The sequence below is a fragment of the Solea solea genome, chromosome 1 (assembly GCF_958295425.1).
Source record: "Solea solea chromosome 1, fSolSol10.1, whole genome shotgun sequence".
In the NCBI taxonomy this organism is placed as follows: Eukaryota; Metazoa; Chordata; class Actinopteri; order Pleuronectiformes; family Soleidae; genus Solea; species Solea solea.
The window spans coordinates 15,942,567-15,969,784 of NC_081134.1; the positions used below are offsets into that span (position 1 = coordinate 15,942,567).

Consider the following 27,218-nt stretch of genomic DNA (forward strand, 5'->3'; position numbering starts at 1 on the left):
CCCAGTTCCAGCACTTGTCTTCCTGCTGAAGTGTCCTTGAGCGAGTGTCCTCTTCACCTGACCCCGACCTCCGGGGACAAATCTTAAATGAGATTTCAAAAAAGCGTTGAACAAGAATCAGTACTTTGGTTTGATGTTTGAAATAAAGAAATATTGTGGGAACAAAATCTGTGCCAAGCGAAAAAAAAAATCAGTATAGTATTTTAGTTTGTCATGTTTCTCTTGATTGATTTCTTTTTCCTTCAATGACCTTGAAATTGTCTCAGACAAAAGCCTGAGCGTAGTGACAGGCCGACAAATCAAGCACATAGACCACCTACTTGAAGATATTGTTACAGTACATGCTGGTATTGAATGTGAAACGATCAAAAGGCTAAACCAAATTGTAATGAATCAATTGTAATTAATTCTCATATATATATATATATATATAAATATATATAAAAGAAGAGTAAGAAAGAAAAAAATACCAAGCTTTGTTTTTCATTTTGCAAACCCAAAGAGTTCACTGTCACTTAATATCCTGAGAGGAAACACTCATGGGAGACACGTATTACCTGTGTATGTTTGTAAATAAACAGCTTTGCTTGTCCAATCAAAACATGACTTTGGTGTTCTTGCCTCTGAAACACAAGATGATCAACATACAAACAGGTCTTGGAGCTACCGATTGTATCGTATGGTAAATCACATATTAGCATTGTTGGTGTTTGCACAGCAGGCGAATTAAACGTTGCTTATACTCTGTGTGCGCACTGCTAAATTATGCCATATAGAAGATGGATGATGGATGGTTTGACAAACACAGAGTAACAAATTGGCAACAAATTAAGTACAGAGTAACTAGTAAAGACAGTTCCATCACAGGGATTAACATCAATATATTTTATGTTGTTAGTGCTTTGTGCTTTTCGTCTGTGTTGATGCAGCGGTTTTCAAACTAGTTAACCCTTAGGGCTCTGTGCCGCAAGTGCACCCTTGGTAAAAACTCCTTATATGGACATCCTGGGGGTGTGTGTTTATAAGTCACATATTCAGTCTTTTAAAAACGCATCTTTTTCGTTTTCTTAAGTGTTGTTGAGTCAAAGTAATGATGTATTGCATATCAAATCTTTATTAGTGATATAAAGTACCAATAATATTGTGCAGAAGTCACAAAATAGACGTTTTTTTTCTTTCATTTTTGCTGATAATAAACGAGCCAAGCGAACTTTGAACTGTGACGTATTTCCAAATTCCATCGGATTTTGAACATTTTGAGTACTTTTTGCTCAGGTGTGTTTGTACAGGTTTTTAATGAGATTATCCAGGTGGTGCTGAAAATATAAGATGCTCTATATTGCACATTCTTATAGCCTCTGTATATACTGTACGTTTAAACATAGTAATGGAGAAAAGCAGCCTAAATGCGCTGTGTTCTAAGGGTGAAGGCGAGATTGTCACAATAATCTCTGCTTTTTGGAGAACACTGAGCGTTTCCCTCCAAGTGTGCACTGCACACACTGGTGTCCTCAGTCTCAGTAAGTCACCTGCCAGGCCAAACATTGGACACTTTGATTGCGTTAAACAGTTGACTGCAGAGGCCTCGACTATGGATCGCACCTGTGGCTCTGATGCAACCTCAGAGGTCGGTTTCTCATCGAAGGGAACTGACACATATCCAACGTCAACAAGGGCCGCAGTCACGCCAGTCTCGTGCTGCCATCAAAACAAACAAGCCCCGGCCTGAAATATGGACACGCGGCATACTAGCTTAGTCGCCTCCATTGATGGCCTAATTCCCCCCCTCTTTGACTCATAAAGGAGGCCATTGACAGGGCTTCCTGAGCAATGCTCACACATAAGTGACCCCCATTGTGGAAACATGTGTATCACCGTTTGGGGGGAAGCTGTCGTCTATTGACCCCTCCCTTTAAAATAACAACATTTGGCTGAAGCAGCATTTAGGCCCTTTGCTGTCATCATACTGTGACTCAGGGCTTTTCAATGATGTACACTAGTTCGTAAACAAGGAAGTGTCGACGTTGACCCTTGAACCTCAACTGCACATGTAATAATGGATATATTTAAAAAGGTTTATTTCAGTTATTGTGCAATACTGTACATTATAATAGCGTACAGTACCTGTGAGCACTGTTTACTTGTATATACACTTTATCTTGTTTTCCTATTGTTTTCCTTGCACATATTTAATACCCTTATCTCCATACCTTATTCCTATTTTGTATTGTTGTGATTTTTGGCTGCTGTAACGCTGCACATTTCCCCATGTTGGACGAATAAAGGAATATCTTATCTTAAGGGCAACACAAAAAAAACATTACAAGTTCGTCTTTGTTTGGCAAAACCATTTTCTGACGTGAACACGGACATGACTGGTGTGTTTTTCTCCAAACACTGATCTGTGGTCAGGAGGGAGGACACTGCAGGTGGACCTGAAAATCTGATCCTGGCTTCAAGTCTGACGAGGCCACCTAATCCCTTTTGTTCCACCCCAAGAGTCGGTTTCAGAGACAACTGAGCTCCCTCTGTAAAAGAAAACCAGTGACGCAAAGCGCGACATTAAATGCTTCACTCATTTATTAATGGTCATTTAAAAAAACATGCGCAAGTGTCCGAGTGCGAGTTCAAGGAAATCTGTGTGAGGGGAATACAGGGAAGCGGTAGAGGCGTTTATAAGACAAGGTCTGAACTACTTTATGATCCGTGTTGTTGTAAAAGAAGCAAACAGTTACCATGGGTATCACACACTCGGATTTCTCTACATATACACTTTTGTTATCGCACACAAGAATTCAATTCAAATAGCTCCTCAATTACATTTAGTTTACAGATTAGTGCTGATTATTCTTGTTAACTGAGCAAAAAAAAGTCATTCCATGGATTGATAATCCTGGGCCACTGTCATTAAAATAGCAGACATTCAGTGGACTGGAAATTCACTAGGCCAATTAGGACAAATGATGGAACCAAAACCATTTCCTACTTCAGTCATCCAGCGTAACTTATATTGACGATTTTACCCTCTACAATTCCCATCTACTTTTTCTTTTTAAAACAGTTTTTCCCACACGCTGTTGTCCTAGAACAACACCTCTACTGTGAAGCATATCCATGTCATCATAAAACATGGGGGCAGGTCAGTGGTCAGCAGTAAGAGAGATGAGCCTCGCACATCTTACATAATAGTTCTCACACGGCCGGTACATTCTCCCCTGCAGAGAGCACAGCAGACCTGCAGAGGAAATTAATATTTTAATCTCTCAGCTCGATTCAAAGAACGGCCTCTGCTCTCACAGGCTAAATAAGTCATGAGCGGGAGGTTTGTATGACTGGACACACACACACACACACACACCTCTGGCTTTGGCAGTGACTTTAAAATGGGATGGCCACTTAAGTTTTAGCATTTATAACTCAAAGTTGCAAACTCAATTATGCTCTGTTGACCTTAAGATGAAGTAAAAACAATGCATGGCAACTTATCTCCAAGAAATGAAAACAATAAAAAAAGGACTCCTACTACATGAACAGGAGCACATTGCAGACACAGACTCGTGGACGGAGGACGCCACACTGTGGTCAGTCTGAACAACATATCCACATGTTGCTCCACAAAAGGGGATTCATTCATTGATTTAACTGACACTTTATTCCAATGACATAATGTTAAAATGTATATATGTTCAAATATTAGTACAGACATTCTGGGACAAGAATCAAATCATATATATGTTGTAAGACTATTAAAAGTGTTAAGCATTTAGTTTTCATTGTCAGAGATGCTGCCGTGCTGTAAACAAGCACAATTCCACAATACTCGGGTTACAACTTTCTCATCAACACTTCACATCCAAATTCATCCTTAAGATTCCATAAAACACGACTGCATCATGGGTGGGGGGGTGGGGAGGGGGGACGTCTAAAAAGAAGGAATGATACAGTTTGCTTAAAATGTCCCAACGCTAAAAATGAGAACATCCTCATTCTATTTTAATAATGTTTCAGTTCAGTTTGTGATAGCACACAACCCTGTTTAAGGCACATTAAATGATCAGCTCCAGTGATCTATATCTCATGACACGTTGACACTAAGGTGATGCAACCTAACAAGGTTGTAGGATGTTTTGGTTTTGAATCGGCCGTCGTCTTCCCAGTCCCCAGTAACATTATGTGAATGGTTGACAAAATAAAATAAAGATAAATCATAATAAATGTATAGAAAAATGCATTATCCAGTCATGCTACAGAATTAAGTACAACACAGTCCTGTGCGTGCTATTTACAGTCTCTCTAGTTCCACACACAAAACTGGTTCTATTCAGTAACTGCGAGGCTTCTTATTTGTCGTTCAGTATAAAATTATCTTTAGCTTCATTCACATCTGGTATGAACATGCATCTTGACTGACGCAGATGCTCAGTGGACTTAAAAAAAAAGAAAAGAAAGAATAATGACGCACCAGAAATTGACAACAATCCCTTCCTGCAAAGCAGTCGGACACATTTGAACTGTAACTAAAATGAAATGTGGCAGAGGAAAAACATATTTAGCGACAAATGTGGAAATATAAGAATAGTTTTCATTTTGACTCCGTCTGTCTGCAGTGAACTGAATCTGAAAGAAAACCATGACTTTGAAGCTTCATCCACACCCACTGAAGAAATTGTAGCATTTCTTTTTAGCACACGGCACGGGAATAAATAAAAGTAAAAAAGCCAGGTTTGATTTCAAATCCCATGTGCTAGTGAGTAAAAACACGACTAAATCCCACAAAAACTAAATGTAGGTTGTTTAGGTTCACGGGAAACGCGTATTATTGCTTGGTGAAAATGCTACAGCTAGCTGACCTGCTTTACAATAAATGTTAATAACAGGTATTATGGGGGCTTAAAATATCAGTGTATAATATAATATATGTTATACTTTTAAATCCCTCTTAAAAATAAAAACAATACCAAATAATACCAACTCTATGCTACATAGTTCTCTTATCTGGTATATATTTAAAAAAACCAACTAATTTACCCTTAAAAGATTTCCCAAAGTAGCTCCTCTGACGGAGAGTTTGTCAGTAAGTCGATGTCGAGGGTGGTGTCCGTCTTACTTGAACACTCTGTGTTCCACAGAATGTCATGCTTGTTGTCCTGTAGTGTGACGTGGAAGGTCTGAAGTCTTCTGCAGGCGTCACTTAGTATGAAGCCTTAAAAAAAAAGACCTCAGGCACTTATTCCTGAGTAACATCCGTGTATAGTAGTAGCAACGATGATGATGATGATGAGTGTGTCAGTAATCACAGAAACTGCTTGCGCTCACACCCACTTAGTCCCTTCCAAACAAAGAGTTAGGTCAATGTCCACTGCTAGTAGTTGAGGAGATGCTCCCTCTCTGTACCAACATATCGCTGACGAGCAGCGAACACCTTTGCTTTGTTCACCGAAGGACCTGCGAATGAAAATTACATTAGTTCGACGCTCAAATTGTGCATTAGGGCTGAGCATCGCTGCCGGTTCCTTAAATCGATTTGCTTCCGTTTCAGAAGGTCACCACTCCATCCAACTCCAAAACTTCTACAGATCTAATGGTACAAATTGTATGAATGATTTTGGATATTTCTAACCTGGTACAGTATATACAGAGGCTATAAGAATGTGCAATATGGAGTGTCTTTTTCAGCACAACCTAGACAATCTGATGAAAACAAAATTCATTTTCACCAACTATATAAACACACCTGAGCAAAAAGTACTCAAAATGTTCAAAATCAAATTAAGTTTGTGAAATTTGTTCACTCGGCTCATTTTTACGAACAAAAAGAAAAGAAAAACAGTCTAATTTTGTGACTTCTGCACAATTGTTGCTACTTTATATCACTACTAAAAACCCAAAATAAAATAAACACATCAACAAACACATACAAAGACGAAAAAATGCAAAAAAATGTAAAGCCTAAATATGTGACCTATAGACACACACTACCAGGATGTCCATATAAGGAGTTGTGTATTATTCATACAGCAAATTAAGACAGGTGCACCTGCGGCACAGATCCATGCCACGTGAGCACTCAGGGTTCAAAATTGACCATACAGGACAGAAGCATGTCGGACAGTCTAAAGTAATTACCAAGTTGCGCGACAAAGGACAAAGTGAGCACAGCTTATCCTGCACTCTTTGGTCATCAGATATTATTAAAGATAAAGCAAACAATCTCAACTGTCCTTGTGAGTGGACAGTTGAGACACGAAAGCATCTGAAATAGCGCCGAGTGGAGTTTTTTGTGGTTCTACACCATTTACGTCAAAGAAAGCAGTTAGCTTAGCTGCACAGCTCATGGTCAAAGAAGACTTGACGGCGATATTCTCTCGACACTTGTGCAGAGGATCCAGAAGATGGTAAATATTAAAAGACCGCTCTAAGCATTTTATGAATCAATATCAAACCTTTTAAGAAAAGATTGATATAAATTGGAAAATCAGCTTCTTCTCCTTTTTTTTTAACCCAGGTTATGCTTTATGTCTTTGGTTCATTTTAAGTGTATGGCATTACTCACCTATATAACTGAGCAGCACAGGGAGGAAGATGAGGCCGTGTGTGGCCCCAAGAAGCACGATGGCCAAGAACATCCTGAAGTAGAAGACCTGGAAGATCTGTGACTTGGACAGTGCTAAGATTAAGATGCCTCCAAACTTTGTTAAGGTGATCCCGCTGAATACCTGTAAGAAGAAAAAAAGAAAAGAGAGAGAAGGTGTCATTACAGGTCATGGAATGTGAGGAGGCATATTTACTGCAATGCTTATTATGATGCAGTATCAATCTCAAATACACCAATTAAATAAAAGACCATAACCAAGTTTTTCCATATTTACAAGCTTGTGTACACAGATATTCACATCATCGATATACATTAACTGCCTTTATTTACTTATATTGACAACAACTCCTGTGGCAAGACTTACAGAACTGCCCATGTGAGCAAGAGCCTCTTCAGCTCGCTCCACCCGGTTCTTCCTCACGCTGATGGAAAACGCTCGCACAATGTGACTGCAGAACTCCACTGAGATGCCACAACTCTGCAACAGTGGACAGGGAACAAGTACATCAGCGCCACAAACATGGAAACGCAGGAGTAAAAAGCCAGTCGACGTTTGCCCTTGTTGTCTTTTCCTAAATATTTATGAGAGGAATTAAAGAAAAACCTTTGCTAGAGCAAAGTCCCATAAATTAAGCAAGGTGAGGAGTCAAAGGGTAGAACATAAACACACCCTGAGTTTTACTAAATGCTAAGAAAAGATAAAATTAATAAAAATGAAAAAAAAAGAAAAAGATATGGTCTTTTAAAACCAATTAACACAAAAACTAAACTTTCCCACCAACTGTTTCCCATAAAATTGAACAGCAAGTTGTTTGCTATTGTGTCAGCAGGTCAAAAGCACATTTCTTACCATGACCAGGTTCACCAGGGAAACCGCATTGAGGCTGATGCCCCACAGCCACATGACGCCGAACATGTTGACCAGGATCATGACGATGGTGAGGCTGACGAGCGCAGCCGACCACAGCTCGAAGCCCAGCAGGATCGTCGACACCACAAATATGGCGGCTATCGACACGCCCAAGTTCAGAGCAGTGTCGTGTGCGATGGTGAGGTACTGCTCGTAGAAGACGTAGAAGACGCTGTAAAGACGGGAGCACAGGAGTGAATGCGGGGCTTTTTTTTTTTTTTTTAATTGAATAGGAAAACATGTGACTAGTCTAAGCCATCGAAGGGGACTCATTTATTTTATTTTTTAACCTGGGCCTAACTAAATAGTACTAACAGTGGATCGTTTGGCCAATGGGGCAACTGCAACATTATCTATTACGTCTACTAAAACTGATAAGTTTTCACCAATAAATGACCCAAAATAGTAACACACCATTACTTATTATTCAGAGTTTTTAAAAACAGGGCCGAGGTTCAGAAAAGTAGCAGGCATCCCCTTGAATATTGGTGTTGTTGCACATGAATGTCTTTGTTTTTAATGATCTATTTCTCCTGCTAAGTTGAGCTGGCAGTGGAACCATCAATTTCATGATAATTAGTATTGTTAAAGTATATAACAATTAAGGGTGATTTGCAGCAGGAATTCTGTGATAAAGGCTACGACATGCAGTTCAGTGAGTGTTTAAGGTCAAATTCATGTTTTTGTAGCATGCTTATCTGTGACCAACTTTTCTGTTTGATTTCCTTGAACCTTGAGCTCAAAACAAACAAAACCTTAGATCCAACTTTAGAAAATGATACACAGAAAACCCTGAAAATCACATAATTATAGTCATAAAGGCAAAAATTATGCTTATATTTCAGTTTCTCAAGGGCAGCGTGGCAGAACGTACCTGTAGGCAAAAACCTTGTGGCCGATGGACTGAGTAATATTTTCAGACAGTTCTCGGGCCATTTGCAGCGCATGTATGTATTCTGAGGATTCCTTCATGATGGTGTGGAAAGTCATAAAGTAAGTAGCTCCCACCCTGGTGTTGTTGAGATACAGGTCTACTGCTGTGGCGTAGGCTGCATGGCCACTAGGGGGAGCATAAGACATTGTGAGACAGGAAAAAAGAAAGGGATGTATACAAACACTTCTTGTAAACTGGTAAAGGTTCAAAATAAGGCATCTAGTGATACCCCATGTGTTATTATGAGAGATAACTTGCTAAATTACCCTTTTCCACATTTGACATTGGGATTGTCTGACAGGAACATGGGTAGGAACCGCATGAAGTCTTCTCCGACAGGCCTCTGCTTTCCAGAAGGAGTCATGGGCCGACAGTGCACACAGGATGGGTCCTCCACTGGGAAAAAAAAAATTATCATCATTTCAAACATACAGTGCAACAAAGACAGACAACAGAAAACAAACTTAAAAAACAATACAAACTCTGAACATTCTGGATTGCCTTTACTCTATTAAATGATCTTATGACATCAGTATTTCATCATCCATCAACATCATTCTGTTGTTGCCATGTCAAGAAGTGCCATTTCACCCATTTCGACACATTTTTCCTCTTGTACTCTTATCCTATGAGTCACGATCTATGTAATGTCTTTTTTTTTCTTTCTTTTTTTTACACAGGCTGCTATCATGATTTTGGATAGGTATCCGTCAGCTCTTGACACAATATCTCCTGCCATATTACCAAAAAACAATACTATACAAGACTTGGGTATTTCGTAACCCAGGATATTGACCATTGCCAAGTGTACATCATCCCAAAACTGTAGAATACCAGGGCAAAGCCAAAAGACATGTGCATGGTTTACATTTACTGCTCCACAATTTCTCCAACACGGTTGTGGTACTAACAGAAATGTATTCTTAAGGTTAGGAGAGATAAAGAATTTATTATATTCTTCCAACAGTGTTCTGTCCATGTATGCGATGATGCTGTAGACTGTTATGTTCTCCATACATGCAACCAATCATCCTCAGAAATGGGATAAAGAGTTAGGTGTGAATATTTCTGTTTTATATTTGTTGTTCTTAAATGAAAACAGGTTTGATGATCTTGCTTCTCTTTGAAAGTGAATTAAATATCATTAGTAAAAAGTCATCAGTTTATTATTAAGTCCATTTTTCCACTGCTTTTTAACGATGAAGAAAACACTGGTTTAAAATATTACCCGAGGCATTGCAAAAAGCGCCAGTGTTGTTGTAGTATCGACAGCAGGTGGACCGAGGCTTCACCCAGTCAAAGTAGTCATCCAGCCAGGAGGACGGCGTGTAGGCAATGGCTGAGCTGGAATGTGAAAAATTGAAGCGATCAAATGATTAGATCGGAAAAACTTTGACTACATTTTTGTGATCTAAACTCCCAACACTTCTTCTATGTTGACTTTGTCTTGTGCAAATTAACAAATCACTGACCTAATTTGATTATAACTCAAGACTTACTAGTTACTGATGAGTGAGGCTTCATAGACCTGTTGCACCAGGGAGTTGTTGTTGCATCCAACTCCTCCACATACAACATTCTGGTCATCCGGGCTACTGTAGTTCAGACCATCCTCCACCACAAAGTACACAGGAGCTCCAGTGTGGAGATACTCGCTTAAATTCCCAAAGTATTGCAACACGTACGAGTCCTTGATGGAGAGACACAACATTAAATTTGACCACAAGTGGAGGCATGCAAATCAGGGATATAACACATGGGTAGGCTTTTGCAAAAATGTTATGAGACTAAATAAGCAAGCTACTAAGCCATTATTTGGTAAAAAAAAAAAATGAAAAGATCAAAGTAGTTTCTACTAAAAATCCATGAACACAAAGTTATTATATGAACTGCAGACTTACATCAGGCATGGATAATTTCTGGTCCAGTCCAATCTCTACTTTGTTCATTACAGCAATACTGAAGGAGAGTATTCCGACAAACACTGCCACCTAATGAAAGAAAGATTAAATATCAACATGACTCTTAAATATTGACAACAACTGATTGGATTTACTGAAATATATGACTCCAGATAAATCCATTGACATATAAGAAAATAAATAGGGTGAGTTGTTCAGGTAGAGGGAAGATGCGCATGACTGACCAAGTGTTGCTGAGGTACTTACTATGATCGGTCGAACCCACTCTTTGAGGATGAATGGGGCATAGACTTTCTTGAAAAAACGGAAGAGGCAGCCATCTGTCTTCGTTTCTTGACTGTCAGGAAGCTTCACACAGCAGATGATGTCGAGTCGATTCGCCTTTTAAACAGAGACGACAATAATAAGCCTGTAACGTTTTTGAAGACCAAATCACTAACAACTAAAATCAGCAACTTTTGACTTCAAACAGTCATTAGCTATATTTACATGGACAAAAGTAATTGGAACAAAATTTGATCAAAATAAAAAAAAAAAAGGTCATGTAAACATGCCAATGAAAACTTTTCAGATTGGCAAAAAATTCATTCCAAATGAGAGTTCTGGTACATGCCAACTGTCATTCAGATCAGTGTTCATATTAACAGTTAATCCGATCATGACTTCCTGTTTTGGTGCCATCACATGTCGTCTTCTTCTTCTTCCTCCTCTACATAATTAGACAACACATTCAGCCTAAAAGCCTTCTCCTGTAAATCTCACAGCCCCTCCTCCTCTCATAACACCCCACAGTATCATAATGTAAAAGGTCATCACTATTTCCCCTCAGGCTCACCTCCTGTCTTCTGGCGTCCAAGCCGAGCAAGCTAACAAAGCAGCTGATCTGCAACAGGAAATCAATGAAAACAGCCAAGCCAGCAAACATAGAGAAAGTCCTCACTGCAGGCATGCTGGACAAGGCTCCTGCGAAAGGAAAGTCAACAGTTCTATCAGCATGTGACTAACCATGAGGCAACTTCAACAATCACACAATAGCATTTTCCTTCATTTAAGGTGAACTGTAACCAAGTTGACAGTCTCTTTTGCATTGTCTGTACATTCTATGGGCGTGAAATTAATAGGTGATGTATTTTACCCAGGAAAAAGGCCACTGTTTCAGAGAAGGAGGAGAGGAACATGCTGGGAGCAACGTCTCCAAGAATACGTCCAATCTGCTGGTGAAGTTCCTCATGAGGCAAACGCTCATCCCTCTGTTGGCAAATGAAAGCGTAAATCATGTGCTGCAGGTTAACTTGGATATCAAACAAGTGGTGATTGTGTTGAAATAAAACGTTTTATTTACAGTTTAAAAGATCCAGTGAGTAAGAATTTATGACCCCTGATAGTGAGACCGACAGTTTTCAAAAGCATCAAGGAACTACACATCCCACAAAGGACATTTGTCGAACACTTGTGCCTTATAAAGCATTAAATGGTCTCGCCCCACCTTACCTCAGTGATCTTTTACATGCATATTCACGTCACAATCACTGAGGTCTGCCGAAAAATCCCTTCTTGTGGTACCTAGATTGAGATTAAAACGCCAGCTATGGTGGCTCCCAAATAATGTTTTGTTTTTATTAATTCTTTTGTTAATATCCTGTCTATTTCATGTATTTCGGGCTTCCTCCTTAAAGCAGTGCCCGTATCTAAATTACATACAAAATGCTTATTCTAAGCCCATGAAAACCAAACCATTTTTATTTTAAAGTGATTGTACACTAAAAACATTCATAATGGAAGTACATTTAGTTTCTGCCAAAATGCTTTCTTAAATGTTCGACACTGGAGAAGGAAGGTTACCTGGTACGTCTGCACTATGATAAAGATGTTGTCCACACCGACAGCCAGCACCAGGAATGGAATGACCTCAATCACAATGAGGGTAAGAGGGATACCAGCATAGCTGAAAATCCCCAGTGAGGCAGTCACAGAGCTGAGCACAATCAGGATACCAGCTATGCCCAGAGAAATCTTAGAGTCCACCTGAGGGAGCCAAAATTTAGAAGATGAGTCATGTTCTCCACTCCACTCAGGTACTCCCTTTTAGCAAGAAGCTGTCGAGCGTGTTGCACTAGTTTTGCAAAACTGAAAGGTCTTACTACACAGGCAGGAAAGATCAGTGACATGGCGTGAGTACAACTATGCCAGTAATGAATTATGACACTGAGCTCTGACAGCTTTGAATGAACGAAGACAAGAAAGCCAACTCAGGGCTTAGTTCCTTACCAACACTCTCCTGCAGCTTTGGATGTGACCAAGGGCCAGGGAGATATATATGAACATAATGACATAGCTGATTAGGATGGTGCTGATGTCACTGTTGCTCTCTCTGTCAATTTCATCTTCGATACTTCTCTCGGCACTAAACGCTATGGTCAGGTTGGGATTTGTGAAGTTTTTCATGAACTTGATAAACCTGAAATGTACACAAACCCCCCCACACACATACATTTGTTAATAAAAACATATGAAATCAGCACTAGGTAATTTTTTCCTAAAAGCTCATTATTTTAGAAACTGGTTGATGCCTCACTCTTTCTCCCATGCCAGGGCTTTCCCCAACTTCTCTGTGTCATTCAGGTAGTTACTGAGCGGAAAGGTTATCACTAGAGCAGTGGCATTGTTGTAGTCGGTGTCTGTAGGGTGAGAGAGAAAAAAAAAAACCCGCATATTTTAATACATTTACTTGTTCCTATTTTCAATAAAAACGTGGCTTGAAACCACTTTGTTTGGGATACTGATACCTTAAACTTGATTATTAATGATCAACAATGTAATTCCCTAATTTCAACAATGTAATTCCCCAACAGTAACAGATTAAACTCTAACAGAAACTATAACAGAGAAACACACAACAATTCAAATGTATCTGCATTGTAATGTACCTGTGCAAATGACAAATACACTCTTTTCTATTATTTTCTGAATAATTCATGAACAGCCAACAACATGATTTAGTTGCTGCCAAGCAACTAAATTTCGTTGCCAGTTTTCACTGCTGTGTTTTCTGTGCAATGACAATAAAAGGAAGTCTAAGTCTAAGTCTAGTTAAAATGGTGTTGCTGCTTTTTACTGACATTTTTTAAAGGCTGTGCTCAGTGAAGTATTTATACAATATTTAGAGGGTTTTGAACCTATCGAGTTTCACTTTTTCCTTTTTTGGTTAATCAACTTAGACAAGTATAACACTGATTAAGACCAGTATCGGAACCATTACCAATACCGAGTGAAAGGCAGTGGTAATTCGACAGTTGCAATTCGACAGTTGCAAGTAAAAACCACAGTATAAAACATGCAGGGCTTATTATAGTCATTATTAATACTCAAATGACAATTGCAACTGCATCAACAATGCTCCTTCAGCAAAAAGATGCGACCGAGACAACTTTGACCAACCTTCATTGCCCAAAAGACTGCCAACTTTCTTAAAAGATATCCAGAATAGAGCATTGTAAACAAAGAACTACCAAATATGTTACTTCTGCACATCAACAAATTTGAGGTATTAAGTCAGCTCACCTTCATAACCTCCAAGGGCAAGCCACGGGAAGACTGGGCCACCAAACGTGCCTAAACAAGGGTCATGGAGAGGAGTAGTGTCGTTCAGGGTTGCTGGTGCACTGGTGAAGAAAAGATCCACAAAAAAGAAAAAACTGTAAAAAAAAACTTTAGCCACATCAAACAGCAATGTTATATGACCTAAACTACTGCAATGCTATTTTAGGAATAAACTTTCCACTTCTACGATTCCTCTAAGAATATGCAAATGCACACATCCATAGAGAGCAGATTCTCAGTAGCTGTAGGTGTTCATTTCTTTTATTTACATTCACATTTGTGCCAGTAATAGAATAGATGTCTGATTTAAAACCATGCATGACAGACCTTTGGTCAATGTTTGAAAAGGGAAAGGAAACTGAGCATCTTTGGGGTTGAAAAAAAGAAGAAGAAAAAAAAATCACCTGACACAGTAAAGGAAGTGACTATGATAGTCAGCATAGACCAAGAATTCATCTTGTATGATGTGGTCCAACACATCATGGCTGTTCTGAAAGTAGTTGAGGACACTCAGGATGGTGCAGTTGTCATTGTAGGGAGCCAGTGGAGCCAAGCAGATGTCCTTCAGGGTGACATTTTGTCCCTCATATGTAGCCACAAGTGCTTCAATGTCAAGCTGCAAATCTAGCACCTGGTGGGTCATGGTTGAGTGAAAAAAGAAATTGTAAAAAAAGAGAAGTGCCAACAAATTGAACAAACCAAGGTTTCAGAAATGCAGCTGCCATTTACATACTTATTCATACAAAAAAAGAACATCATTAATGTCAGGTATTTCAATTGTTCCTGAAAACCTGAGGTCTGCATCTGCTTTTTAATCTTTAAACTTTTTTTTTTTGGTCAGTGCTTTTGAAATGAGAAACTGTTTTCTCCAGGGTAAAGTTTAAAATGTTCCTGCTGCTGTGTTATCTCTGGTCTGTTTTTGTTTTTTGTTAAGCACTTCCTGTGCCTTGCCTAACCCACCTGATGCAGGATGTCTTTGTCCAGTATGGGTGCGAAAGAAATATCTGGCCCAATGATTGGAGAGTAGATGGACGCGTTCGTGAGTGGAGTGGTTATAATCAGCTGTTCGGTTCTGAAGAAGGGTCCAAAATGGCTGTCAAAATAGTCCTTCTCTTGGCGAGCCTGGCTACTGGGAGACGACCACAGCTCAACTGGGTCAGTGGTGATGCGCATATAGACAAGTCCCCCAGAGGAGGCTAACACAAGTATCACACTGCCCAATATGACCACAGAGGGATGACGCACGCAGAAGGAACCCCAAGAGCTGAACATTATCCGCAGCGCATTCTCAAAGCGTTCACCAATGGTTTCACAACAAGAGGCGTTGACTAAAAAGAGGAGAACAGAAGAGAAGTTAGTTTGCAAAGACAGAGCAATATTATTATTACAACATATAAATTAGACATATAAAGGAAATTAATTAAATTAATTACTCCGATAACATACACCAAGAAATTTCTCAAACCATAGAGCATTATTATACCTTGATCAGGATTATCACTGTTAAGAGACAGTGGTGGGCTGGTGTCCAGTATGGGGGCATACTCGGATATGATCGTCCTTTTCCTGGAAATAACCACACCAAGAAATTACTAGCTTAAACTGTCAGTAGCAGCAACAATAACAACAAAATACTAGTCAATTTGGGTGGGCGGCTGCAGACAGTCCATGCAGAATACAACACAAGCAAGAATTCCTTTACCTGTAACACCACACAATGAGCACAGCTCCAACAAAGGTGAGCAGAAAGCCCATATAGGAGATAAACATGATGACAGTCATGGCATCGATGCCAAAGATTGTCCATGGTGGAGGTATAGGGGGCGGCACAGGTTTAGGCCCACAGGCTTTTGTGCAGTCCTGACAGGAGCAAGGACCCGAACCGTCCTCTAAGCCCTCGGTGCAAGCGTACGTCTGGTTGTTCATTGGGATGTAACCAGACACTGGGGCATCTAAAGCAGCGTGACACAGGACAATTACTTATCCATCCAAAGTGATAAATTCAACAAATGAAGCTGATGGGGAAAACACCTTCCCGTGTAGGTAGCTAGGGTTAGGGTTATCTGGGCAGAACCATATTGTTTTGTTGGTTCCACTTACCTGATCTGTGGATTGTTACTGTGTAAGGAATTTGATAAATTATTTGACAAAAAAAAAAAAAAAAAAATATATATATATATATATATAATAAATTATATTATTGATTATTAATTACATGGTCAGTAAAAAAAACATAATATTTGAATACTTTTGAAAGAGATTTATATATAACATTTTAGTTTTGAGATTAATGAATTCAATGCCTATTAAGACTTTGTAATAAAACAAAACTAAAAAAAAACTACAAAATGATTTACCTGAGAAAACTGGGATGATACTGAAGGGAGACTGTCCATTGTTGATATCGAACATGTACTGGATCCAGTTGAAAGCATTGCAGTCCTTTGCCTCCTTGCCACACAGCAGTGATAAGGCCTTCACATTACTAGAGGGTGCTTGGACGTCCTGGCAGGCATTGAACATGGCTGGAAAAGATGAGATTAACACATAAACACTTATGTAATTCAGCGGTTCACTCATGGTCATAATAATGACTTTTTAAAACAGGATGCCGAGTTTAACTTCCTGCAGAAGCTGAGTGAGGGCATGGTTAAAGTCAGGTTAAAGAAGTTCAATCACCAAATTTGACATGCAAGCCAAATGTGGCCATTTTTATTGAGCACATTTAACACACAAAAATTCACACCAGGACCTGAGCTCACCTTCAGCAAATCTTTGTCCAATATAGTACTGCACTTCCACTACACTGGTCATATTAAACTGTGTGGCATTCACAAACTGACTCTGGTGGGGGCTGCATGTCAGCTCACAGAAGAGGGTCATGAGGTTGGAGAAACAGGCAGGACACCTGTGCACAGACAAAGTGAAAGTCAGAGCCGCATGAAAACAAGGCAATAACAGTGAAGTAAAATGAAAACAACAACAACAATAATAATAATAATAATAATAATAATAATAAATAAATAAATAAATAAATGTGTCAACCTTCACAAGTCACAGTGATGTGGCCTGTGAGTCAGTCTGTCTATGTCTCTACCTTATACCTGTCTAAACCTTATACTATTTGCTCCACGCAAAGCAAAGGCTTGCAGTAGTTACTGTAGTAACATTTCATCAGCACACCGACTGTTTTAAAGGCATAAATAGCCTACTCTTTTGTTCACAATGCTTGACGTGCTTCATTTATTGTTACAATGTTAACGTTACAACCGTAGTACACACCGAGACAGGAACTGAAGGGGCAGCTGCAGGCTCCCTTTGAGAGTATGCAGCTGGTCAACATCACAGCAGAGGCTTCGGTTTCCATAGTCATACTCAGGACAAAGTTCCTGCATGCAAACACAAAGGGAATTATGCTCTTTTTGTAACACTGGAACACATAGCTATGACACAAATCACTGGCTGGTGGATCAAACAGCCAAGTCAAAATGATTAAGAAGTTTACCGTGAGAAGTTCATAGCCCTCAGGGTGTAGTGGGACAGGAGGACCAGTGTAGTTGCAGTTGTATTTACTTCCAGGCACTTGCACAGATTCCCCACATTGACCATACCAGACACAGTGGTCGGCGTCGGCCTCGACCTAACAATGAGATAAGGAAAGACACATCTTTCACAGGATCTGTGTGGTGTCACAAACTTTTTTTTCCTAGTTAACCTCATGTAGCTTTTTACTTATAGATCTGTATATTTTTACCTTGGGGTTTTATGTTCATATGGTTAAACATCTAGTCGGGTTCATTTTCCGGTGTTTCTTTTAACTCATGTCTGAAAATAAAACCTTTGCTTCTTTGCAACCCAACATTTAAAGAGTGAGACCTTGCAAAGCAGACACCCCAATTTAGTCATAACATACAATATTATCTTGAATAAAGTGACGTCAAATAAAGAGGTCAGAAAAAGAAGAATTACTATTATTACAGGTTAGTTAAAATAAAGTTCCTTTTGATGTAATTTCAAACCTGATGTATTCCAAAAACACAAAAAAAATGTTAAACAGATATTGCTACCATCTATAGTCACTTCTGCAAAGGCTTCCATTATCCGTCTACTCAGCACCAAAGCAGTCACGTGTCCTTTTTTTTGGGGGGGGGGGACTTGGGGAAGTTAATTCACTTACTCTACAAACTGTTCTGTAAGTACCTTGTGTCACACACTGTCCTACTTGCATCTTGTGAGACTGAGTTCAAGGGCAACATTCACTACTATTTGTTCCTCAGTTAGAGCTCCATGGAGTTGCCGTGCGCTGACCTATCAACCGTTTGCTCATGTCAACTTGCAAGTAGGGCTGAGCAATAATTCAATATATTGCAATGACATTTTCTTTAAAATCAATATAACAAAGGTTCAGTGACACTGATATCATGCTTATGCACTGTTCAAACACACTTTGAGACATAGTACATAATTGCTCTCAATGTTCTGCCTCAGATTTGTGAAATATGTTTCAGTGTTTTCCAAAGGTTGGTTGGTTGCTTTTTGTAAATGGTTTCTTCAAGCTTCCTTTACTGTAAACTATCTCACATTTTAGCACATTAATTGTAGATATCTATCAATTTGAAACTTTTTTTTTTTTAAATCCTAAACCTTTTTAACTATATCACCAATATCTACTTGCAAGACTCACAACTTTGGGCAAAACACTTGTTTTCATAGGGTTAAACCCAGAAACCTGCTCCAAGCTTTGGTTGAAGGAGTTCCTAACCTCTGACCCCTACTCCAATTTCTCACAAAGATAACTTATCTTGACAGTAATCATGTACTGACTTAATTAGCTCATGAATAAAGGTGCAAACAATGAAATGAAAGAATGTTAAATGTCGATTGAGATCTGATTAAATTCAATCATTCTTACTGACGTTTACTACGAATGGCTTGATTAACTTTTTTCTTGTCAGATAATGATATCACAACCATGAGAATCTACCAACACCAGCAACAATCCATCATTTCATTTTGCAACGCAACAACACATTTGAATGTCACAAGCATGAGTCACAAAAATAAGTTTCAACTGTTTGACAAATGTTCTGCTCTAATAAAGAGGAGAATTTCTTCCCTTAATCTAATCATTATGCTAGTACCGATACCAAGTCTGATATTCGTATCGACTCATCTCTTCTGTTCTGTTCTGTTCATGCTTTCATAAAGTCAGACAGTAAGTCAAGCCTCCAACACTTTAGTAACAATGACACAATTGTTTGCCTACTCGGTAAATATCAATCAAAATTAAGTTTCACACATCGAATACATCAAATTTGAGTGATGTTCAAGCTGATTTAGTATAAATAAATTGCTAGCATGGCAGATATTGTGTCTTCAGTTGATTCGGAGTCACTCGGACTGGATTAAAAGTAATAGCCGAGGATAGTGAACATATGACTAAACACATTTCACCGACAGATACCTGGTAAAACATACACACGGTGGAGTTTGTTTTGTTATGACACACGAAAGCAGGACAATTTGTTCCTCGACCGTTTCAAGTCGATTTCTGTGAGAGCTAACTGTCTTTGAGTAACGAGGCTGCTCCAGTTTTCCAACAGCAACACAACACTGCTAGCTGCTAAGTCTAAGCCACAAATGAGCCAATTTACCCATACGCTTATTCTGTCTGAAGACAGAATACATATATAACGTACAGTTATATATATATATGAGAATATGAAGAATAAAACTCCCTAACAACTCGATGAATCTGAAACAGTTTCGGTAGCCGCATCAGGTAAACACCACAATAGCAACGGCTGCCGGGGCTGACTCATGTTTTTAGTCACGAGAGCACAGACCTTGTCTTGTACTTACCCATCGAAATTGTTCTTGTGACAGGACCGTGATGAAGAATAATGTAGATAAAACGTTCCTCCTCGGTAGGAGCCCCATTCCTGCCGCCGAAAAACGCCAAATCGAAGTGACAGAGCAGGTACTTTATATGTTGACGGTTTCTTCTTCTTCGTTCGATTATTTATGTGGGCCGCACTACTGCGTCAGTGCTGCCACCAAGTGACGTCGACGACAAATTACATCTAACCTAGACCCACCCAAATAGCTCACTAGTGTGTCTCTGCAGGACCTTCTTATGTACAGTACAACATATGAAAATGAAGTATGTTTTTTTTTAACATACAGTTAGATAAAATAAACACATTGAAAAATACACAAAACAACCCAAATGATATAAAAAAAGATTCAATAAAGAATATAAAATGAAATCAAAAGGGCCAGTAGTTTATTTTCCTTTATTTGATTATTATGACAGCATATACCAATTATTATTTTTCTTTTATGTTTTTAATTGAGTAAAAACACAGACACACATTTCAGAATTTCTTTGAACATTTCTTAAAAATGTAAGATCCAATACATTACATTTGTTACATTACATTAACTGGTACATTGATACAATCTACCCTTCAAACAAGATTGGATTAATGGTCAACTTGTTGTTGTGAATGCACCCTCCATATGATATTGTAAACCAATCAATCGGATCGGATCAAAGCACATCCAAACAGTCCTGATGAGGCAGGAAATAGTTTGCAAGCAAGTTAACTGTTATAATCAGTAACAATATTTCCCGGTTTTGCTGATTGAGCTGGTCACATATTTTCACTGATATAAATGAGAAAAGCTGAAGAACCCTACCTCAGCATTTATATATTTAGACTTTCTCAGATGGTTTCTATTCACCTGATACAGTGTGCATATTGTCAAATGTTATATATTTAATATATTAGAATTATATGTTGTGTGCAGTATAATCATTAATTTAGGGCAAACTGAGGAGCGACCTGCTCTTTGACTTCTTCTGATAAGCTCTCACTGATGTCACTGATTATTTGCACAACACATGCAGTATACAGTGAGAGGGTTTAGTTCTCTAAAGCTCACTCAAGCTGTACAAATTCTGCACAAGTCTCAGACCGGCTGCAGCACAGATTTTCTGAGCTTCCTTTGCAAGCTGAATAGCTTCGTCTACCGTTGGCATGCTTGTAACACCATCATCAAAATAGAAGTATTTCATGATGGACTGTGAACATGGGGGAAACAGGCTTTCATGCTCCTTAGCAAGAGGTTTCAACCCATAATTAGCACTAGCAGGCTGATGCTGCGCCAAAGAGATGAACTTCCATGCAGAATACATGTGGCTCAGTACTGATGAAAATCAGCAAATGCTCTTAATCCCTCTGCATCTTTGGGATGTTTTTTGTTTGCCAGTTTTTCTCTAAAGGCCCTCTGTATAATGAATGGCTCTTCAGCATCTTTGTAATGCTGTGAATGTGTGCACAGGTTTCGAGTGAAAGAGCACGGTCAGGTAATCACTTCAATTATATCAATTTATGATAATAGCTGCTTATCAAAGTCTAAGTTTGAAGTGTAAGAGTATGAACTTCATGTTTGCCTGTTTTTTTTTCAAGGCATCCAAATCTGCCACAAACACTTAAAAATGCACGCACGCACACGCACACGCACACGCACACACACACACACACACAATGACCAATGCTGTTTAAGGGACAATTTGGGGCCAAAAAAGGCAACAATAGGTTTAGTGGAATTTGTTCTTTATTCTATTAACATACTATCTTCAAACCCTGACAACCACATTTGCAATCTAGCTCTTGCAGCTTTAATATCCCTTTCTGCCTTTAGTCTTTCCAGTTCACGTTTTTGAGCCTCAAGATCCTTTCTTTGTTGTTGCTCTAAAAGCTGAATCCTTTCTTTTTGTTTTGCTGGTAATGCTGCTGCAGCATCTGCTCTTATAGCTGCGACAATGGAGGTTGCGGAGTGTTGACTTGATTTCCTTGTGTATTTACTTGAAGGTGAGCATGTGGAACCATAGACTGAGTAAGCATAATCTGTATTAAGCACCTCGCTTAAGCAGCTTGTTACCTTACTATTTCACAGTCAAACTCTTCATCTATGCTTATTGGCTACTATCCTTTAATGGGCTATTTTAAAAATATCCTTTGATCTCTTATTTCCATATAAATGTTAATGACATCATCTTTAATTTTTCCAGAATATCTGTAAGACTTGCAAATTTACTCTCACTTAAGTCTGACTTAAGATGCTCTCTGGCCTTGTGAGCCTCGGTCTTCCAATGTTCATAAAGATGAATGAGCCCCTTTTTTCCTTTTTGTGCGCCTCCTCTCTCTGAAATGTCAGCATCCTTAGAGCTGGTGAAAAGACAACAAATGAAATAAAATTAATAGTTTTTACTCACATGAGCATAGGAACTAGCTCCCTTTAACTCCTCCTCTTCCTCTACTGGATTGCTAATATTTCAGTAAACAAAACCATACTATAGGAATATTCCAATAACAAAACAAAACAAAACAAAACAGTTTCTTGATTATCTGTGCATATAAAAGAGTTAACTGTGCAAATAACTCACACATAGGATGATGCTAATAACGTAATGATGAAGTGATGCTACTAGCATAACATTCACATTCACATGACTGAATTACTACTAACTAAAAGTACTAACTGAGATTAAAACCAACTCAAGACACACATAATACCAAATTAGACATATACAGACCTTGTGCCATTGTCAGCCAGGCACTAAAACAACTTAAAGACTGGCAGTCTTAATTGGCACTTTCTCAGACTTCCGGTATTTTACCGTTTCAAAATAAAAGCATCACTTTTGAACAGATGACCTACCACAATACAAGTGAGACTAAATTAAGGTCCTTTTACACAAGCAACTATTGATTTGTTCATCAATGGCAAATCCCATTGTGGTCGCAAAACGTCATCAGAGAGGTTTCACTCTTCATTCAATCATCTTGAAAGCTAATTACACACATCTATTTCCATAGAAAAAAAATATTTATTCATATTCACTTTTTACAATTAAGAAACAAGTGCATATTCACTTATGATGTGACAAAATCGTGTACTGATAAATTATAGGTAACTGTTTCGGAGTATATTACAGCAACATCTACTGTTTTCTGTACATGTACCTGTGTAAAATCAGCAAAGGTAGGCTTTACAGCTTGCTACAATAGGATATCCCTTTAAAACTAGGAATAACATTTTCTAAGTTAATGCTCTTGAAAGACTTTACAGATAGGAGCAAAATGGTAGTCTCAACATCCTGCGTGAAACAATGTTCTATACCAATGGGGAAAAAAAAAAGTCAAGGAAAAATCTCCCAGTAATGGAATAGATTAACACAAACATCAGAAACATTCTTAGTTTCTCAAGTGACACAGAACTATTTAAACTGTCTCTGAAATATATCAGGTTTACAGGGAAATACTATTTGTGTTAAAAATTACAAACAAGTTACTCGCATGAACTAAGACAGTAATTAAATAAGACAGCATTTAAAAAAAAACACAAAAATCAACTGGAATGGTTGTAGAGAGAATGTACAAACTTGCAGTTTAGTCTGGAGTATTCAATTTTTTTTTTTCTATTAATGGGGAATAACTTGTAACAGGGCTGGAAAAGAAAGTAAACTAATACACTAAAAGTATAGAGTTTAGTTTAGCCAACATTATGTTTTTCCACAAAAAGTGTGACACTGTTTCAGCAACAAAAAGTCGGAGCAGTGTGAATATGACCACAGTCACATTTGCCATATTTATCAACGCATTCCAAACATAGTTGCCGTGGTATCACACAAAAGGGCAAACAAGAGGGGCTGACTCACACAACCAAACACCCGGGTTTACACAGCTATCCTTTTAAGGACTTACATTGACTTTCATTCACTTGGACAACCTAAACAAAGTGTCATCTATAACCTTAACCATAACCTGAATTTAAATCTTAGCCCTAAACTTAACAAGTTTCTCATAAATAAGTTTCTGCCTCATTAGGACCAGGTTTTGGCCTCCGTGAGGACTGCTGGCCTTGACAAGGTCATTGTTAATGCCAGAAAGGGTCCTAAAGAGGTAACAAATACAAGTACACACATACACATACACACACACACACACAGAACTATCTTAGAGCACAAAAGGTAACATGTTCAAAGTTATATAGATTATAATTCAACAGTATTCCCCTTTAAACTGACAGTACATTCGACACATTGCGACATCCTGCGTTCTCACTGACTCATCCTTCAGGAAGAGTGTCATCAGGCCCCTGAGGGCCCAACAGTCAATCCAGTATCTCACTCCCCTTTCATCATCTTCCTGACTTCAGAGATAAATTGTTCTGTGAGGCTTCATATCAGTGTCAAGCGGAGTGCTCCACTGTGTGTCGTCAAACCCTTTCATTTCAAACGTATCAATACTCTTTGCTGATTGTGTCTCTTGAACCTGTGATCTGTGATTCTACAAACATGTGTACCTAAAGTGTGTGTTTCCGGGCTGAGCTACCAGTGTCTTTCCTTTGCAAAAGAAGCTTCTGCCTCGCAAAAGAATTCAGCCATTTACATCCTTCGATCAGAATTCCTCCACAGTCACATTTGGGTCATGTACAGCATTTTGAGTAGAGCATTTTCTGAGATATTCAAAAGAGATTTTCACTTTCTCACAGGGGGGGGGGGCACCACTTTTAGACGGTTCGGTCTCGTCCAGAAACTCTCAGGTCAACTGAGTCATACCATGAATCAGTGTTCGTCCAGCTTTCATCAAGACAAAGAAAAGGCCCTTTATTATTTGACTGTAAGAAGAAAAGTCTTTGAAATGGGACCAGTTTTACATGAGTTATGACAACATGCAAACAACATGGAAAGCTGCAGAGTGTCACCTGACTCTGTGAGACAGGATACGACATGTATGGAAACTGATGGTATATAGTTAGGTATATGCTCTCCCATCAAAGACACCACTGCTCAGGAAACTGTCTTTCATTTCTCATTCGCATCCATCCCAGTCGTCAGTCTGGACCCAGATACTCTGCGTTCTCTGCCGCTGGGATGTGTCCGTTTGCATGTGTCTTGAACATGGGGCTGAAGTCCTGTTGGTAATCAGGGTTGTCTATGCTGTTCTGGTATTTCTGAATGCTGTGGACTTTGCCGTTGGCGGTATGTGGGAGGATGGCGGGGGATGGGATGTCGTTTAGGTACTCGGGCCCATCGGCCCCGTTCTTAAAGCAGTTCAGGTATTCCGTCTCTGTGTCGTCTGAGGAGATAGTGGGAAGGAGTGTGCGAGGCGGACCCGGTTGCTGGTAAATGGGATTCATCATGTCTGAGATTCCGTTCTGGTTAATATATTCTGTAATAAAGTTAAAAAGAAAAAACACAAAACTCAGTAGCTCATCATTGTGCTTTTGCAATTTTATTTAAAAAGAGGATACCAATAGCTGAAACATTATGACTGAACAAAAGGAGTGCGGTAAGGCTTCATTTCCTCATGCAGCTCGGACACACTGTGGTTACTGTGGTAACCGTGTGGTTCTGTGACCTGTGGCCTCATGAGATGTTACATTAATGGTAAATATTTCCATAATCCCCTATTTCCCAAGCATTGCTGTTAGGTATACATCTTCATTGTCCTATATTATGGCGCCACTGTGCAACATTTTCCACTTGGATATAAAAACCGTACACCGTGGTACTTTATATAAAGTAGTTATAAATCAAACACTGATGTTAAACAGCTGACTTTTACATCTGAGATGCAGGAGTTTCCATAGAAAGACATTAGTAGTACAATGATGTTTTTTCCCAGTTAAAAGGGTTTTTTCGGGAGGGGCAAAGGATGTCGTTACATGTGCAACTTATAAAGCCCACTGAGGCAAATTGATTTGTGAATATGGGCTGTAGAAATAAAATTGATTGTACATATATGATGGATTTTTTTGGCCCCAACATTGCCTCAAGCTGTTATCCATTTTAAATCCCCTACTTGAGCCACTGTGTCTAATCATTCCCCCACTAATGGTCCACAAAACTCTGGGAAAATATGTTATTCAGGAATAAGTTGAACCCTTTGCTTCTTGTCCACTGGGTGTCCCCCTTTCTCATAGAAGCAAACAGAAGCGCCAGAGAGGGGTTTGACTGAAAATCATGACAAAGATGAAAAAAAAGCCACAGAGGATGGAGAATACTCACCCGGTACTGGCAAGAAGGCGTCATCGAGAAATTTGTCAGTGGGGTCAGGAATGTACCGGAGGACAACGCTCCCGTCTCTGCTCAGGAATCCATTCTGTACCAAAGGACGGAGGCTTTTAGGGCTGTGGCACTCAAATAATATGAGTCATTAAAAACACAACAGTTCAATTCAGAGCGTTTTCACCTACTTGTAATCCATTTCTGCCATGACATGTTCCGATGCTGCTGTTGAGACTCTGCAAAATTCAAACATGAGTCAATGCCTCATGAAGACAGGGCAAAACAAACACATTTCTTATCTGACACCACAGATATTAGTGAGCTGTTTAAAATGCGACCAAACTGCCATTTTCAATGCCATACTGTGCTCAGTTTCAACATTTATTCTGTCACATTTCCTTTTGCGTGTCTTTCCAACTTCCTTCTTTTATTTATAGCGTGCTGGATGTGAGCGTAACTCCTGTGGTTGTCGTGATTTATTTTAAAGCCTCTTGGGAGACAATAAGTTTTCCTTGAAAGCTGATAGCGATATATTTTTTTATGACACCCGTGGAGCCATAGTCGTCGTTTCGGTACAAGCTGATGAGGATCAAAATAAACGTCCACGGAGCAAATTCATATTCACTAAGCTATGACAAGCTCTGCACGCTGTGTGTCTGTCACGCGTCTGAGTCAAAGGATGAGAGCGGTGTTAAACTGTGGAAGCCGAGCAAATAAAGGGGAACAGAATGACAGCTGTGGCAATGCAATTACTTTCAACAAGAAAAGGAAATTAAACACGCTGTACAAAAAAACCAAAAAAAAACCTCAACCCCTCATGGGTCGTGCACCCATGGTAATATTACAGAAGCAGGCTTATGCTGAGCTTTTTTTATTTTTTTTTGGACAAAGTTTTTAAACTTTTTGCCCAGTTGCCTGCTAAGGTAATTAAACCAGGCTGTCAATGGTCGGCAACTAACTCAGGTACAAGAGCCAGGCCTACGCATGACCTTCACTGAACCTGAGGTAGAAGAGTTCTCCTTGTTTCCCTCTCATCAATCAAAGGGCACCTGGGAGGAAACGTGGGAGATTGGACGATGATGAGGACGAGTGGGCAGGAGTCAGGTAGAGGAGAAATAGTCCCAGTGGTGAACGTTAAACAGAGTTCCTGGGTTCAGGGTTCAGGCCAGGTA

The 27,218-nt window shown here is 39.2% G+C and overlaps 2 protein-coding genes across 2 annotated transcripts in view; both read right to left on the bottom strand.

Annotated features, from left to right (window-relative positions):
* Window positions 1–3,633: 3,633 nt before the first annotated feature.
* Window positions 3,634–19,982, bottom strand: npc1 (Niemann-Pick disease, type C1). Its single transcript, XM_058629171.1, has 25 exons — window positions 19,824–19,982; window positions 17,467–17,601; window positions 17,244–17,350; window positions 16,724–16,869; window positions 16,319–16,486; window positions 15,664–15,913; window positions 15,445–15,527; window positions 14,922–15,289; window positions 14,366–14,592; window positions 13,923–14,023; window positions 12,937–13,039; window positions 12,630–12,819; window positions 12,204–12,386; window positions 11,497–11,611; window positions 11,197–11,324; window positions 10,608–10,742; window positions 10,341–10,430; window positions 9,939–10,129; window positions 9,668–9,783; window positions 8,706–8,835; window positions 8,380–8,565; window positions 7,446–7,677; window positions 6,960–7,073; window positions 6,554–6,716; window positions 3,634–5,445 (listed from the first exon to the last, which is right to left on the bottom strand). Exons 1-25 carry the CDS (start codon window positions 19,899–19,901, stop codon window positions 5,363–5,365), a joined length of 3,822 nt encoding a protein of 1,273 aa, XP_058485154.1. The 5' UTR covers window positions 19,902–19,982; the 3' UTR covers window positions 3,634–5,362.
* A 332-nt stretch (window positions 19,983–20,314) lies between these two features.
* The window catches only part of egfra (epidermal growth factor receptor a (erythroblastic leukemia viral (v-erb-b) oncogene homolog, avian)), a 47,705-nt gene continuing 40,801 nt past the window's right edge, over window positions 20,315–27,218 (bottom strand). Inside the window, exons 26-28 of the mRNA XM_058628743.1 lie at window positions 26,235–26,282; window positions 26,047–26,140; window positions 20,315–25,207 (exon numbers count right to left, since the gene is read on the bottom strand). Of these exons, the coding sequence (XP_058484726.1) occupies window positions 24,870–25,207; window positions 26,047–26,140; window positions 26,235–26,282 (480 nt within the window). The 3' untranslated portion in view covers window positions 20,315–24,869. The remainder of the gene's footprint in view (window positions 25,208–26,046; window positions 26,141–26,234; window positions 26,283–27,218) is intronic.

Coding starts and splice junctions, on each gene's coding strand:
- npc1 (XM_058629171.1), bottom strand. CDS start 19,901: ATGGGGCTCCTACCGAGGAGGAACGTTTTATCTACATTATTCTTCATC. Junction 16,487..16,723: donor TGGACAAAGATTTGCTGAAG/GTGAGCTCAGGT, acceptor CATCTTTTCCAG/CCATGTTCAATGCCTGCCAG. Junction 14,024..14,365: donor CACTTCCTTTACTGTGTCAG/GTGATTTTTTTT, acceptor TTTCTTCACCAG/TGCACCAGCAACCCTGAACG.